The 17,173-nt window shown below is 35.8% G+C and overlaps 1 protein-coding gene and 1 long non-coding RNA gene across 3 annotated transcripts in view; one reads left to right on the top strand and one right to left on the bottom strand.

Annotated features, from left to right (window-relative positions):
• Nucleotides 1-6,487, bottom strand: part of LOC138126244 (uncharacterized) — a 19,865-nt gene extending 13,378 nt beyond the window's left edge. The window contains exons 1-2 of one of the 2 annotated variants that reach the window (XR_011157711.1): nucleotides 6,156-6,487; nucleotides 6,025-6,080 (exon numbers count right to left, since the gene is read on the bottom strand). This is a non-coding gene — a long non-coding RNA (uncharacterized lncRNA). The remainder of the gene's footprint in view (nucleotides 1-6,024; nucleotides 6,081-6,155) is intronic. The other variant, XR_011157710.1, reaches the window with a different exon arrangement.
• Dr (muscle segmentation homeobox protein Drop) overlaps nucleotides 1-17,173 on the top strand; it is a 24,271-nt gene extending 7,098 nt beyond the window's left edge. The window contains exons 2-3 of the mRNA XM_069041964.1: nucleotides 15,960-16,147; nucleotides 16,367-17,173. Of these exons, the coding sequence (XP_068898065.1) occupies nucleotides 15,960-16,147; nucleotides 16,367-16,639 (461 nt within the window). The 3' untranslated portion in view covers nucleotides 16,640-17,173. The remainder of the gene's footprint in view (nucleotides 1-15,959; nucleotides 16,148-16,366) is intronic.

The following is a 17,173-nucleotide window of genomic DNA, read 5'->3' as shown; positions in this document are numbered from 1 at the left end:
ACGTGAATTGTAAAATTCCATTTTTTTTTGTAAAAATAAGAAAACCAGTAAGATCTTACTTAGCTCTCTTGATTTGATTTGTTCTATTACTGATAAGGTTAAAATTAATTTAGGAGAATTAAAAAATTAAAATAAGTCTCCCTCCAAGATTTGTTAATTTGTTAGACTTAAAAGCAATTTTTTCTGAGAAAAGTTAGACAGAAAGACAAAAGAAAATATGTATGTATGTATGTGAAAAATAATATGTACTTGAAACTGTAAATAAAATAATAATGATGAGTACTAAATAAGTGCATTGGAAAATTGATATGCATACCCAATTATGTACTTTCTTGCACAATTTTAATACACATTTTCAATTTTTTTTTTTTAGTTTCCATAGAAACGGTTGAGAATCGTAAAATAGTAGATTGTGTTATTAGGATTAAAAATGGTACTTTTTTGACAGGCAATTTTTTTGCAAACCTAGCGTAGCGGAGCTGCTGCAATAATTACAGGTCAAAAAAAGTCACTTTGGCACATACTATTTTTTCTCCAACCAAGTATGTAAATTTAAAGCGAACGTTTTATTTAAATATTCGTGTAACCAAAGAGACAGTGTTGGCTTTTGTTTTGTTTACATATTTAGTTATTTTCTTTAAATCCACGAAGTGTTAAACTATTAGTTGCAACTCAAAATTTTTGAGCCTAAAATTAAAAATACATATGTACTTTTAATCTTAGGAGGTAAAAGTGTTGCCTTAGTAGGTAACACGTAACTTTTTGTACAGTTACAAAAACATTAATTTTAGTAAGAGAAAACGGTATTACTAAAAGTAACTTCTTTTAAGACGGTTGAAGAAAAAATAGTTATTTGTTTGACAAGGGCGGATGAATCACTTGAGGGACGAGGTATACAATAAATTTTTTCTGCTAATATGTTTTTATTTTTTAGATCAAAATTCCTTGAAATTTAAATGAAACTTTCTCAAAATTAGAGCATCAAAGAAAAAGCACACGTCTCGTTATGGAAGATGTAATTTTTTATTTTATTTTTCAAACATGTCTAAAACGTTAAAATCATATTCCGTAGGTATTAAGAACAACGCTGGGGATTGAAGAAATATTGCACGATTCACATGAATAAATGAATTGTGATCTTAAAAATAAAAATAAAATTGTCGAGAAGTGTCACTCTGACGTTTTTACTTTTACACCCTACTTTGTACAAAGTGTCTATAAAAGAACGTAGGTATATCAAGAATCCTGTGGAATTGTGCGGCTCTATAATTTTATAGTGTTGAACTAGATATGTCGAACCGTTAAAGCCGTCAAATCAGATGTCAACAGTCAAATGTCAAATTATGAAATCTTAGCATCAGTTGCGAATTCGACGTCAGTTTTATATTTTATATATTCTGATTACTGTTCATCAATTACAACAGTCTATTAAAAACCTAATTAATTAATGGACTTACATAGGTACCACAATATGCTACAGAGCGGCAAAAATATATTCGAATTCCACAGGACTCTTTATATACCTTTTAGAGACACTTTGTTTTTTGTATTGAAGTAAAACAAAAAAAAAATATTTTCGTCCTCTTGGAACGGAAATTACGTTTCAGGACATTATCTGAATTTATAGAAAATAATTTGACTCTGTCAAAAAGACGAATAAAATAAAAATAATAATAATATTTTTTGACACTGTTCCAATAAACTCGATCCAATTTTTGTTGGACGTTTTCGGCCAAATTAATTTCGAGATCGATATCTTTTCGAAAACCGAGCAAGACTGATTATTCCGGGAATTTCTAACGAAACACGGCCGCCTTGATAAATGTCCAGTAATTGTGCTATTTCGGTAGCTGGGTTTATCTGATCGGTGCCGGTTTCGAGATTTATTCCTTCCTTCGTAACGTTTAATTTGTATCGAATTGGAGCCATTTTCGAACACGGAGCGTCCCAAAGCGGTCGTTAATTCGCCAGTTTGCATCTGATTAATTAAAAATTAATGGTGCATAAACAAATTTTCGCCGTAAAAAGTCGACCGGCGGATTTTTACGTAACCAAGTAGTAGTTGCCACCGAAAAATCGACACCGGAGAGAGAACAAACAAAAAAAAATACAGATACGCACGCCTTATTAACAAATAGTTAAATTAGTATGGAATTAACGGAGCCGATAATTAATATGGGGACGCAATAAAAACTCCACGGACAAAATACATTTCACAAGTTTTATCAATGGGGAGTCGTAAAACGGACGACCCGGCGTCTCTCTCTGTTATATAAAAAAAACCGACCAATTTAAGTTTAAATTTAAAAACACCACTTTCCAATCCTATAACGAGCATTTTATTCAAATTCCGATGTGTTAATTAATGTATGCTGAATGGTCCGGGAGATTAGTTCAATTAAAGCGAACGAGCTCCCGGTTTTAGACATTCCAGTTGCCGTTTCGACCTCGGAGACACCAATTATACCAATTTGGTGCGAATAAATTATCGTTTAATTCCGAAAACAAGCACCTGGACGGCTACCTCACAGATAATTGAGTCCCAGAGACGATTTCTTCAAACTACTGTTATGCAATCGACACGGGAAAAATTCCTAATTTGTTTCGTTATGGCTTAGGGACCGATACGATTATCTCTCTTGATGACGATTTCGTTTTTTCTAATTGCTCGATTATGCCGTTATTGCGAAACGTCATCGCTTGGTCTACCCCCAACGTTGTTCGCTGTTCCAAACACGACGACGCCAGCTCTCTTTCGATTTGTCCTTTTGACATTTAATTCGATCGCTCCGCACCGTAAATGGCCACATTTGCGCTATGAAAAATGGAACGGGTCTTTTTTCCCTCTACGAAACCGACAACGGTCAGTTTTATTTCTCCCAAGTGTAATTTTATAAATTACCGCGAGCGGTGAATGTGTTGTGTATTATTACTACACACGTAGAGATAGATTTGGGCAAATCTACGATTTACGAGATGGAACTAGTCCGTAAATCATGCGACGTTAATACACCTGCAGAGCAGAAAAAAAATTATTAATGCCACTATTAATCTTGTCTATTCGTCGATGTGTCAGGCACCTGGTTGCAAAATTCCCAAATTTTCCAGACTGTCCACTCATAGGAAGTCAATTTGTAAGTTCTGTCAACAAATTTCAGACATTTTACCAATTTTAACTCCTACAATTTGATCATTTAGAAATCTGCCTCTTGGTACAAGTTACAAAAATAACAGACTTAATTTAACACTCTACGTAGGTAATATTTTCATTATTTCAGTAGATTTGGAATATTTTTAATTAATTAATCAGTTTCGGTTCAATACGTTTGTAGATTCGATGGAACCAATTGTTACAATAGAAACTCCACTGCTTTTGACAAGGAGTTGTTTCAGAAATAAGGTTATTAAAATCAACAACAGTTTTTACTTTTTAATCTGGAAAACGAGAAGAAATCACGAGGTTCCAGATCGGGACTGTACGATAGACGTTTTAATGGTTTTACGCCTGAAACCACGATAAACCAACCCTATTAAAAAAATGTAAAAATTACGAAACGTTAGGGTTATCCCTTGATATAAGGGTTCAAATGTGTGCAATCAATTTTCCCGTATCACTTCGTTCAGTGATAAAATTTTAAAAATCTATTTTGAGCAAAAAACAGTTTTTTTTGTACACGCTCATAATTCACAATTAATTCAAAGAACATATTTATGAAATTCGCATCAAAAGAAAATTATTAGTTTTTGAATTATTCTAATTTTAATATTAACAGTGAAAAATGATCAAGATTTACAAACTACAGTGCCATAAATAAATACCTCATTGTTGGTAAACAGCCAACAAACATCTGTTGAGAACTTTTCTAGTAATTCTTAAGTCCATCAAAGATACCATAAATAATCCATGTTAATCTCTTTTATGGAAGTGACTGCCCAATTTAATAATAAATCGTAGCTAAATTATTATTATCAATTATTTCAAAAACCGGCGATGTTTTCACGATTTCAATGACTCCAAATTTTTCCTAAATGTTTGAGAAGACTTTGAGTGAGAAAATATGTAAATTAATGCAGCGGTTATTGAATTAAAACGAAATATTTACCTGTTTCGTTTAAAAATTTGAAATTTTTACAGAATGTTCTACAGCGATACACAATCATTCCTGAATTTTTTGAGAATTTTAAATCGGTTAGTAGTGGGTGTTTTTGATCGGGTAAAACTTGAATCACCCTGTATACCCTTTGCAAGAGACAGCAGAAAGGTTTCACAAAACTTCTTTTTTGGTACTTTCAGCGCCTTATTTATCTTGTACTTCATGTAAAAAAAAATATATTTCTATGAAAAGAAACAAGATACTAGTTAGCAAAAAGAAATGTTTTTCGGAAAAAAATTAGGTATTTTTCTTTTTTCATTCCCTGGTAGGACGTAAAAAACCAAAATTTTTCCAAGCGTAACATTTTCGCAGCTTCTTTTAGTTTTCGTGAAATATAAGCGAAAAACGAAAAAAAATCCCTTTTTCACAGAGTAATCTCAACCCTTAAATATAAATCCCAGCATCAAATTTTTTGTGAGATTTTTTACTTTGGCATGAGTTATAAAATATATGAAAAAATCGCCCTAAATTCCGGAAGTAGGTACAGCAAAGTAACCTTTTCTTGTTACTCACAGTATAATAAGACTTGCAGATTTCCTTACCAAATGTATTTTTTGTCACAACTGAATTTATTTGCTGAAATATGTAATTTCCTTGTAATTTTTTCATTTTGTTTTTTGGACTTATTAGAGTCCAAATTGCTCAGCTTTGAAAAATGTATTATACAAACCTGAGAAAGTTTTTAATTATGTAGCAAGTTTTCACAAACCAAAACAATCAACTTTATAGTTCTTTTCGTTTTTTTGCAGAATGTGGTCGAGGAAACATTTTTCATACTTTAAATACCTAAATGAATTTTTTGTTCGACACTGTCAGAATTTGAGAATTTTCTCCCGTGTGAACGGATTTTGACAAATGTCACAACTTGTCAAAACGAAACGTCAAGCTAATTTTAAAGATTTTAAGCGATTTGGAGCCTTTAAGGAGCTCGTCGAACAAAATAACGTTCTATTCAACTCGTTCATGTGTAAATTGGGCCTTTTTTGGCATGAGTGGGCCAGTTTAAAACATTCGTTTACAAACTCGTTAAATAAACTACTATTATACAACCTTATTATGTAATTTAAACTGACATATTGTATTTACTTTAAACAATTTTGAAAATATTTTCTACAGAAAAATGTTATTCTGTCATTTAAAGTTGCTAAACGTATGTCACGTTGTTTATACAAATTGACATAATTCAATAAGTCGTCAATAAGTCAATTCCTAAGTTTCAAGGTCAGTTTGTATTTTATGTTCTTGTTAATATCAAATTACATATTTTTTACGGATTAAATTTAACGAATGAAGAAATATATCAAATTATAAATTTACAATAATTAAGTTTGGAATTATTTATGGTTAATCAAAAACGTCACAAAATTAATGATGTAGTTGTCAGAAATGACATTTCAGCGCTTAACAAATCCAATTTTACATTTTATTTCTACATTTGAAAAAAAAGAGATATTTATTGATTGGGCAAATTGCTGAAAGCAATAAATATTTATAACAAGTAAAATTCACTTAGCGGTGCATTTTTCGACTGTTTGTAATTCCAGGTAACATATTTAAGCCGCCTTATTCGCCAAATTAACGTAAAAAGAAAGTCCTGGAATTGTCAACTCGTAAATCAATCATTTTTTCTGCATTATTAAAATGTTGCAAAATTAATTCCGGCTTGGCAACTGTCTCACTTTTAATAAATTTACAAATATCTAGCGCACTGTAATTATTTTCTAGATAATTAAACAAACATGCGCACACCTTCGTATTTAACCCACAGCGACTACGTCACAATCGCAACACTCAAAATCAAGTCACCGCGTACGCTACCCTCCCCCAATTCAGACCGATCCATTACCAAATAAGGAAAAATTGCACTAACCTTCCCGACCTCATTTCTCCTCTCTCAGCATCCACTCTCCTTTCCTGGACCTACTGCTAAAGAGAAAACCTGGTTAAAAACATTTTCGCACAGTCGGGCACACTTTTAAGCCAATTTCCTTACGCACTTACGTGTCGGGGCTCGGCTCCACAAATTCCAAAATCATCGCTGAAAACTATCACACATCGATTCACTGTCGATCCGCGCACTGATTTGCACATTTTTGTCGAAAAACGAGGCGAATTTACGGCGAAAATCGAATTTAATTGGAGACGGACGCGGACGCGAACTGAAAGATTTCTTTCGGATGTCAGTTGGGATTGTTTCGTGACGTCAGGCGCCGGCCACCAACTAGATGCACAGTGCAATTAAATTAATAATATCCATTGAATTATCAATAAACAAGATTTTATTGTTTAAACACGGCGTACAAATTGAATTCTGTTACACATTGTTATTAATTGTTTGTAATCATCAATAGTAAAGAATTTTTGAACTACGATACAGCCGAAAAAATAGTTTCAAGTTCGAATCCCAGCAAGATTTTTTTTTTTTGTATAAATTTGGGACATAATAATTATCAAGGCTTGATTTGTTTTTGAAAAATGAAATAGAGCAGCTACACAGGAATTAAAACAATCAACTGATAAAACTTTACGAGCCAGAACGTCGCCTTATCACTCAATCGTAAAATGTTATCACCGATTAGTGTTAACTATTAATGTTAAGTGGTTCCTATTTATTCAAATTTGGTAATTTGTATACCTTAAGTCGCAACTAAGCATCTAAAGAGTTTTATGACGTTCACTTTTTAAAATTTAAATTTGGCAAATTTTTACCCAAATAGTTTTTTTTACATATTTGTTCGTGAAATAAAAAATAAAATTATCTTATCTCACCCCTTTAACCGCCACCATTACCCCGCGAAAGATATCGACATTCGCCAAATTACAATAGATTAGGCAGTTGTAAAAAATTATCTGTTTTAATGCTCACGTAGTTGTCATGTTCGAGGCTTAATAACGCCACATTTTTGAATATGTATCGCTTATTCGGCGGATTTGCATAATTAGTTGCAGCGGGACCATGGCCCGGCCTAATTTTTATCACCGGTAGCCCCTATTCGTCCAAATTTCGCTGATAAATTGTAATTATCGTTAATACCAACATTTGCTTTATTGCTCGCGATGGTGGAGGCACTTTTCGACAGATAATCGTTTTTGGCGTTGGATAATTATGTTAAAATTATGTTAATGAGGCGGCGTAATCGACGTGACCGCGAATGCGGTCCTGGATTTTCGAGCTGTCCGGTGCAGGTGTTGGAAGAGTTATGCTCGGGAAAGTTGTTTTAGATGTTCATAGTAAACAATAATATGTATTAGGAAACTGTCGTAATATTAAAAACCGAAATGGAGGACTTCTCCCATGTTCAAAAAAAATTTTTTTTGGGAATTTGTCAGAAAATCCAATACGATACGATACAAAATCAATAGAGCTAGCCTTCTCGCTGTAATGAACGTTTTGCAAAAAGAAAAATTCAAATCTGTGCATTTTTGCACAAGTAGTTATAGTGACCGAAAAAGTTCCAGAGATGGACCAACAGCCGGACAGCTGACAGACAGACAACGGAATTTGGAAACTCTATGATCTATATTATTGGCTAACATTATTCAAAAAATATTTTGGTAGACACCTGATTACAAAAATATTTTCCAAAAACATGAGTTAATTTTTTAATAGAATTTTTCAATTTTTAAAATTTTTTGTTTTGTTCAGAACAATCTCCAAACTTTGCTTTTTCGGGATGAGATTCTACAGGTTCTCTTCTCTGCAATGCAATGAAGAAAACAGAATCTAGGTCTCTGCAAAAGACAAAATGTGGAGTGTCCTTTAAACTAGTCAAACAATTTTTAGTACCATCTCCTATTGGTTGTCAAGATGTCCCTGTGCAAAACACCTTTCTAAGAATTTTTTGGTTCTCGCTACAATTTTGTTTAGCAAATTTTCCCATTTTTTTATGATCGTGATTCTTTTTTACCTCCATGTTCCGTAAAGCAAGTGTGGTAAAAAAGAATGGTGGTAGCATCATTTCATCAATATAACGTCAGGACAACGCAATTATGACGTGCAGTTAATTATTTTTGTATTAAGGCCTTCAACAGGTGCTAGATTCCTTGACGCTTCTTCCTAAAAGAATTTTTCTAAAGAATGTAAAAATATATTTCATAAAGAAATGTTTTTACTCTTTCGAAGAATATTTAAATAACGATTTTTCTGAGACGGTCTACATTTCTCTTTCTTATTTTTTCTTTTCATTTTGATTTGTGTAAATAATTGTACAATTACGTACATAAATAAAATAGAACATAGGTAAATAAATAAATATGTATGATAGGCCACAGTTGTAGGCGAGTGCGGCAATCCCATGAGCGAAAATTTTTATTGCATGAATCCCACACAATATTTTTTCTACGACTGTCTGCAGAAACAATCTGTTAAGAAACCATCAACATCGAAACATAAATCTAAAATTACTTTTTAATGCACTCATGATTCAGCTACTTCGATGCGCGTATTTGCATAACGCGAGAGAGAAATAATGACACGCTACGGAATTTTTAATGTGCTTTTTTTCACTCTTGCCATAAACAGATGTGTTACGTAATAAAATAGTGAAATACAGCTGTAGAAAAAATATTAGTTGCCCGAAATACACTTTCCCACATTTCAGAGTTATGACAAGTGTAATTTTTCTCAAAGCAAATTTACTGAAACAAAATTATTGAAAGTTGTTTTCTTACAATTAGTTATTCTATTTTCTTTTGGTTTTCGTTCTTTCTCATTTTCCAAGCGTCTTGTTTCTTTGTGGTTCATTATTAAGTCTTCGTCATTAAACATTAATTTATTTCCTGTTTTTTTTATATTTATTTTTTAACTTATCAATTACATAGTTCTATTTACCTCTGTTCAAGTCTTCTTCTTTTTGTTCGATTATTCTTCAAGTTTTTTTTTCTTTCTACTTAACTTTTATGTTAATGGTTTATTTTCTTTTGTTTTTCCTTTATGTTTTTTGGGTTTGTCGGTTAATTCTTTTCCTGTCAAGAAATTACTTTGTGTTGTTTGGGTCTTGTTCTTCTATTTTCCAAGTTTATTATTAAAAAAAAATTAGAAAAATACCCTTTCTTCCTACTTAATTTTTGTTTCATGTAGTTTAACAGGGCATTTTTATATTTTGTGTTTCTTATTACACATTAGTTTATCTGCTATTTAGAAAAAAAAAAGGATCTCAAAATTGTTCTTAATTTTTCTTACCCTTTCTTTTTTCTTACCAACTTTTGCCTTTACCAGAGAAAGATTTCTTTCTACACACATTGTCTTTCTTCTACCAAAGATGAATTTACTACCCACTACTATTTTCTGTTTATTTTTTACTTTGTCTTTAATTAATTTATTTTTCCCTTTTCATCTTTCTTATTTTAATTCTACTTAATATATTAATAACATAATTACATAAACATTTTTGTTTTATAATATATTGTGTGATTCAAAATGATTGTGGATAAATATGGCAACTATGTACGAGAATTTATGTGGTAGCTGTGTGGGTAGGATAGAGTTAACATTTGTATGGCATTTCAATAGCGTGCATTTGATTTTTTTTTATACCATTACCTATTGACTTGACAATTTTCAAAATTGCGCTTCTATGAACTGTCAAAGAACTCTATTCTACCTACAGAGTTGCCACATACATTTTCGTACATAGTTGCCATATTTATCCACAATCATTTTGAATCACCCTATATTTTCATCTCGGCAAAGTTTCTTGATTTTTTTGTTTTCTTGTTTTATTTTTCATATTTACGATTTCATGGTTTCTTTTTGTTTTTGATTTTATCCTCCCAATTGCTTTACCGTTTTTGGGCTTCATTATTTCATTTCTTCTTTTGGCTCCACTAAAAATATTTCATTTTTCTTACATCATTCCCTAGACCTATAACTTTTTAAAATATTTTTATTCTTCCCTTGTTTTATATTTTTGACTTCTTCTTCTCTCCTCTACTGGTATTCTCATTCACTGCATTTCACCAATTTTCTTCCCCAACAAAAATTTCTTACACATTCTTCTTCTTCGACGCTTTTTTCTCTTGACTCGTTTTTCAAAAATCCTAATTAATTCCCTTGACCGTGACGTTCTCCGACGGGGCGCCGGCAACAAAGCAAGACCTCCGTTGTCCCCTTTTGCGTTAAAAATACCCAACAATCCCGTTAAAAATATCGGGGGTGGGTGTCTTAATTTATGCACCGGCACCGTTCCCTTGTCGTGTGTGTGTATTTTTCGGCCTCGGAATGTTAAATAGCAGGGCCGTACGTGCCGTCTGGCCCGTGATAGATGGTTATTAATCCGAGTAACGCCGGGGGCAATAAATATTTGGTAACGATCGTTTAGTTGGCTCTTTAACTTCCGACACAGATATGCGCCTCTGCCGTCGAGATATTTGTGTCTGTTCTTGTCACCCGTAAAAACGCCCCGCCGCCGCCGCCGCTGCCCCGCCGATAAATAAACGGCAAATCGCCGGAAATGTTTGTTTATTCGGTGGCGGCGGCGGCGGTCGCATGCGTGGCCGACCGCGATTTCTAAATATAACAGGTGAACATTCGTCCTGAAATACGGACGTATAACTATCTAGCATGCGACGGCGACACCGGGCGGCATTTGTTTCAGCTAAAGGACCCTTCATCGGATGAATAATGAGCCGCCTTCTCTCCGAATAGCTCGGCGTTTGGGTTTTTTGTCCGGAGGAATTTTGGACTATTTTCGAATTATTATTGGGTATGGGTCTCGATCTTATCTCCGAGAATATTTCACTCTAATTCGGGCCATTTCTCGGCAAGATCTGATATCTTGTTGCTCCGATCCTCAGCTTATGAGCTTTCAACGCCGTCTCCTTCTTAAACGGCCACCGGTATGAATAATGTATCGCAATTAATTAACTACGGCCAAGAATCAACATAACAATAATTAATACAAATTTGTATGCGTCACTTTATTTAAATTAACGTCTGAACGCTCTTTTCCTTACAAATGATCCTTATATATCCCCATTGTATATTTTTAATTAGTTGTAACGAACGCTAAATTATGTCCTTAATTAAAATTGCAGATTCGGATATTATTTATTTTTTTTTCGGCGGCCCCCTCCGACCCCTCGCCCCTCCTAATTAATAAATTCTACTTTAATTTCATCTAATAAAGACGCGGTCTCGCTAAATTGTTTCGCTCATTAACATTTCAAATTGGCCGCGCGCTGTACCAGAATGCCATCATCGTTCAACACTGCTGACATCTTTTCCAATTACCGAAACTAGGAAAAATGCCGTTTCCGTTTCCGTCGGGGCAATTAACCGGGATCAGGTGGAGCTGCTCCCAACAAAACCAAAACCAACAAATTCTGACGAGTTTAGACCTTTCGGTACACCAAACAACACTTCATCACGTTCCGAATGTTTTTGTACCGCTGGTTCGCCACGTCAACTCAATGGGACTCAAATTGCGGTGATACGGAGGCAAACAAGGTATTTCAAAATTTGTTGTTTTCGCATCCGTGCATCAGATGTCGAGTAGTGGAGGAGAAATTGTATCGGTGTCCCTCAAGGCAGTAAACTTGGGACCATTGCTATACTGCTTAAATACCATTGTAAAAAGTATTTTATCTGATTTTAATATTGTTGACTGTGTTCAACATGTACACTGAGTGCATTTAATTCGATTTGTCATTTTTAGCATATTTTGACATTTCTGAAGTGTCCCTACTATTAATTCTAGTGTGTTGCTGTTATTCAATGTACTTCCGTTACGTGGCGTTGAAAATTCTCAAGTTTTGGGTATAAATAAATTTCATTTTATCAATTACTAGAGAAATATAAAAGACAAAGATGTTAAACAGTTTTGAGAACAATGAAAATAAATATAAAATGAGACACAAAAAAAATTAGATATAATTCCTATTAATTATTTATTATTAACTTGTTAAAAGTAAAAAAAAGACGAACTTCAAAAGAAATCTTAAAAAAAATATTTTTGCTTATTTTATTAAATGAATTAAATTTTGTGAGGAAACTAATTTTTTTAAGGTAATCGCTCACCATGTCCATCCAATGAAAAGATGTCAATGTCGTAGGCCTAGACTACGCTCAAGCCGAAAAGTACACACCACGTGGTCTACAGCCTAAGTAGTTACCACATAAATCAGAGGGCCTCCCATGTACTTCTCGATTTGAATGTTCTCTACGCCTACGACATTATTAAAATGAATGCACCTTTTCATTGGACAGATTTTTCAGAATGTTCTATATTCTTCGATGTAGGTAGTTGAAACTGGTTTCTTCAGCTTCCAACATTCATTTCTTCAAAAATTTTAGCATCAGAAAAAGTAATTTAAATGTCATCAAGTCTATTAAAAATGTCTTTGATGTTTTATTAGTTAATCAAGTTCAACTGTCATGTTCTAGCCCCGCTGCAGTCATTATTTCGCCAAGCTGTTGAATTTTAAAACAAATTCCTTTTGGTACTGTTTCTATTTTCTTTTTATTTGTCCAACTGATTCAATTTAGACGTCATTCTACGCTGCAAATGAAAAGTACACATCACGTGGTGTCCAGCCAATTGGTCATCACGTAAATCACAGGACCGCCCATGTACTTTTCGATTTGAACGTACAGCACCTCTCTACCTATTCTCCTTTATAAAGCGGGCAATACAATATTACAGGAAAAACTGACGTTCCATAACTCCTCCAAAACGAACAAACTATACTGTCCACTTCTTTGTCCGAATAAATGGCATAAGCCTGTCTGTCCGGCGCTAATTTGCATGAGAATGCATAAAATATACGCTTAATGCTCGAAAGGTTATGTTTCGCGACTTCCGCTTGCTCGAATTTGAATAATTGTAATTTCACATGTTCGAACCCAAAACACCAACAAATTTCCATTTAACTGCTGCTAATTATTCGATTACTCTCCGCGTCCGCGGGACGCAGCCTCTGGCGCCATCTCTCGGCGAGCTTTCAACCGCGTCCTGGTGCGAAATCTCGGTGCGCGGACAGCAATCCGGCAATTACGAAAATGGGCCAGGTGCAAACCGGCAAATGAGTGTTATTAATCGAGCGTTCGAGTTATTGGGAGCACGTGTGCGGAAAATCGGTGCGGAAAAATCGATTTTCCGGTGGGGTAATCCAAGCGAGACGAGTGCAATTGTTAATTGGGATGGAGATTATGCGTGCGGCGGTGTCGAAACCGCCTATATTGTATTTCTGCAGCTAATTAGTTTTTAATTGCTCGTTAATTATAATTAACGGCGTGCCGGTTTCGGCGAGACTCGATCGCGGCTGCCGTTTTTTTTTCGTCGATTTAGAAACGGTACCCGGCCAATTTAGTTGTTTATTTTTATTAGTAATAAAATTACTAATCGCATTCGACGTTTAATATCGCAATTAGTCAGCCGGTGAAAGACAAGTTGATGTGTCAATCGCGGCGAAACCACATAAATCAACGTAATTTATTCAGGCGGCTGCCGAAGTCCGGGTCAAGAGTGCGCCGATTCCGGTTCTCCGGGGACCAAATCGCCTCCATTATCTCGAATCTCCATTATAACGAATTGTTAATTTGGATTTGGGGAATTAAAGTTAGAGCTGATGATATCTGGGGCCTTGAGCATTCCTCAAAATTATCACCGGTGACAACACGGCCAAGGCTAACGTACTACAAGACTGGAAAAAATATGAGACTCGGCATACATAAAATACAGAGACGGAGTCGTTAAAAGCGAACCCAATTAAAAATTAAAAGGGCCGGGGCACATGACTCGCGGCCCGGAGCGACTGCAAAAAGTCGCGAGCGTCTTTTTATGAATAATCATGCTTCCGGTGCGACCTTTAGACACCTGAATCCGGGACGGTTTTTGGTGGGAAAGAATGGGCGCTGGCGACCATGGGGACTGCGATAATTACGAATTACCATGAAGAACAGATGCACCGGAATAGGAAATGTTGAGACAAAAATTGAAACTAGTGAGTGTTGAGAAATTTTTAGAAATGTGACAACAGCGAGAGTTGGTTGTACATACATTCTATTGGCGATTCCATTTAACAGTGAGGCATCTGGTGTGAATTTTGTGAACTAATTATAAGGCATACTCAAGCAGTGGCTGGAAAAGTTGGCAAATTCATTAAGAGTGAACGTGAAAAGTATTAGAAAAACGTAAAAAAATAATGATATATTTTTTTATTGGCTATTTAATACCTAGGTACCTACTAGAAATCATTTTTTCCAAGTTATCATAACTAGAACAATTTAATAGTATATTACAAGAGACAGCGAGGGCAATAATTACACGAGGGGTGAAAAAGCACCTTAGTCCCCATGCAAAAATCAAAATGTCACAATTTATTTCTGTTATCCATTTTTTGAATATACAGGGTGTATCTAAAGTATGCGTATTAATTTTAACCAGTGGAAAAACTCGCCAATTTATGTAACTTTTCTCTATAACATTTTGCAAAATTCGCAAAATTTTCCAAGATTTTTTGCCCCCCAATTTTGACCAAACGAGTCATTTTGCGCGATTAACTAGTCTATTTTTTTGTAACCATGAGGATTTTAATTTTGATTATTTAATTTTTTAATGATAAACAGTAAACCATATTTTTCATTGTTTATTACTGTTTTTTTTTAATTAATTAATTCTACAGGGTGTCGCAAAATTAACGTATTCCAAGTCGGGGGTCTTGTAGGGAAAAATCTCAGGACTCTCGAAAAAATAAAATAAAAAATATAGGGGGGGGTTTTACAAAGATATATGGGTTTGAAGGATCAAACTTTTCATCATGTTTTCTTCAAATAAAAAATATAAAGTGACAGCAATTTTTTTTAAAACATTTTGACTTGGTTAACAGGATGTCCCCTACTAAGCCCTGAACTCGGAATACGATAATTTTAAGACACCCTGTATATTTTTTCCGGGGTTATTTTTTATAAAAACAATCAGAAGATCATGACTTCATTTGATTGCTTTTAGCGCCCCTATGGACAGGCGGAAAGTGAAAATAAAGGTACCCCCATTGCTGAAGCAGAATAAACAAATAATAAAGTAACGAGGAGAGACAAGAAACTGTGTAAATAGAGTCGTAAAAAATCGTGAATGTCGTAGCAAGTTATTAAGTTAGCGTCAATGTATTTTTAATCGATAATAACCTCTGCAAAAAGATGTTGAGATGCAAATAACGGCGCCTGCGACAAAAACCGTGATTACTTCGAAAATTGTCCGTAATAAATTAACGTCACCTCGTTATTATTATGTATATTGGCTGTAATTTATGCATATCGAGTTACACATCAGGTCGTTATTTATTAATTAAGTTGTGATTAAATTCGATCGGCCGTGTAAATATCAATTAGCGGAGGCGGTAATTGTCGGGTAGTGGAGGTCCCTTGGTCCTCGGTGCGCCCCCGGCGCAGCTCCCTCGCCTCTCGATTCTTAAAAGCCAAATTACCAACAACAAGAGCTGCATCAATTTAACGTCAAACTTGACGGTTTGTGTTGATATAATTAGAGCTTGCCGAACTAATTGTATGTTATTAAGATTGTAATTAAAGCGAGGGATTAATCAACTTCCGATGTGGAGGGCAAGATGGCCGCCGCCGTGAGACTTGGCATAAGACCAGCGCGATCGCGTTTTCTCGTCGTGAATGGCTCACTGTGCGACAGTTGATATAATGAGCGTTTTTTCGGCTGGCACAGACAGGATATTGCAATATGGGGGCAATTAGTCGCACATGAGCCGTGCGTGAAGCGCATTTGTATGCCGGGCTGGATGGGCCCCACTAATTGACGAAAACGGCGACCAACAAGATAATTTGTGTGCTTGTTCCAGTCGATTCCAACGGGGAACCGCCCAAGTTGAAGTGCAATCTGAGGAAGCACAAGCCCAACAGGAAGCCCAGGACGCCCTTCACCACGCAGCAACTCCTGGCACTCGAGAAGAAGTTCCGGGATAAGCAGTACCTCAGCATAGCGGAGCGGGCGGAGTTCTCGAGCAGCTTGAGGCTCACGGAGACCCAGGTACTTGCACCAAGGAGGGTTCTACGTTCTAACATCGATGCAGAAGGGGTTGATTTCTTGGCGTCGTGAAAAGGGTTGCAAAGATCTTTTCTCTAAAAGAGTTTTCTTCTTTTCTCTTGTTGATAGTTTTTAACTCCTTCTGAACACGCAAAACTAGAACCAACCAAAAAAAAAAACCAGAAGTACCTTTTTTTTTTGAAAATTTCCTTTTCGTTGCAGGTGAAGATCTGGTTCCAGAACCGGCGCGCCAAAGCGAAGAGGCTTCAGGAGGCCGAGCTGGAGAAGCTGAAAATGGCGTCGCTGACCCGCCACCACCATCCACTCTACCCCCATCCGGCCCTGCAGGGCTACTTCCCCCATGGGGCCCACCCGCTGGCGTCGCTGCTGGGTGCGCGGCCCCCCATGGGCCCTCTCGGCCTCATTCCGCAGCCGCCCCCGCACATGACGTCGCCGCAAGGTGCGATCCGGTCCCCCAGCCCGCACATGTCCTAAAAGGGCGAAATTGTGATCGACCACCGCCGCCACCACCACCACTATCAAACGAGATTCTCTGTGCCAAATTAGCGATTCATGTAGCATTTTTGTTCGTCGCTTGTTTTATCACTGCCGACCCCTGATCTTGACACTTCCCGCTGTCGGATCGACACGTCGCGCGGCAGCGCACGTTGCTCGGCGTCGGCTAAATTTAAACCTGAGTCACTCGGACGCAAACAGATTTTATTATTATTTATGACAAAAGCAAATTAATTTGGATTATCTGGGGGGGTTATCGCCGGCCGAAAGGGGGTCACTCAGCTGCGGGAGTGATAAAAACAAACTAACCGTTAAATGATTGCATTTAATGTATTTTGTAAATAGTATTTGTACAAAGTCTGTATATAGTGTTGTAAAAATTACGATGTAAATTATTTAGGCGTAATTTTACTATTGTGTAAAGATTCCCAGGTAACGCACACAACTTAGTTTCGCCACGACTTCGGTTTAGCATGATTAGGACGGAAGAAATGAATAAAACCAAGTTCGATA

This window comes from Tenebrio molitor, chromosome 3, assembly GCF_963966145.1.
Source record: "Tenebrio molitor chromosome 3, icTenMoli1.1, whole genome shotgun sequence".
NCBI lineage: Eukaryota > Metazoa > Arthropoda > Insecta > Coleoptera > Tenebrionidae > Tenebrio > Tenebrio molitor.
The sequence above is the reverse complement of the archived record's forward strand: the minus strand, read 5'-3'. Positions and strand labels throughout refer to the sequence as shown.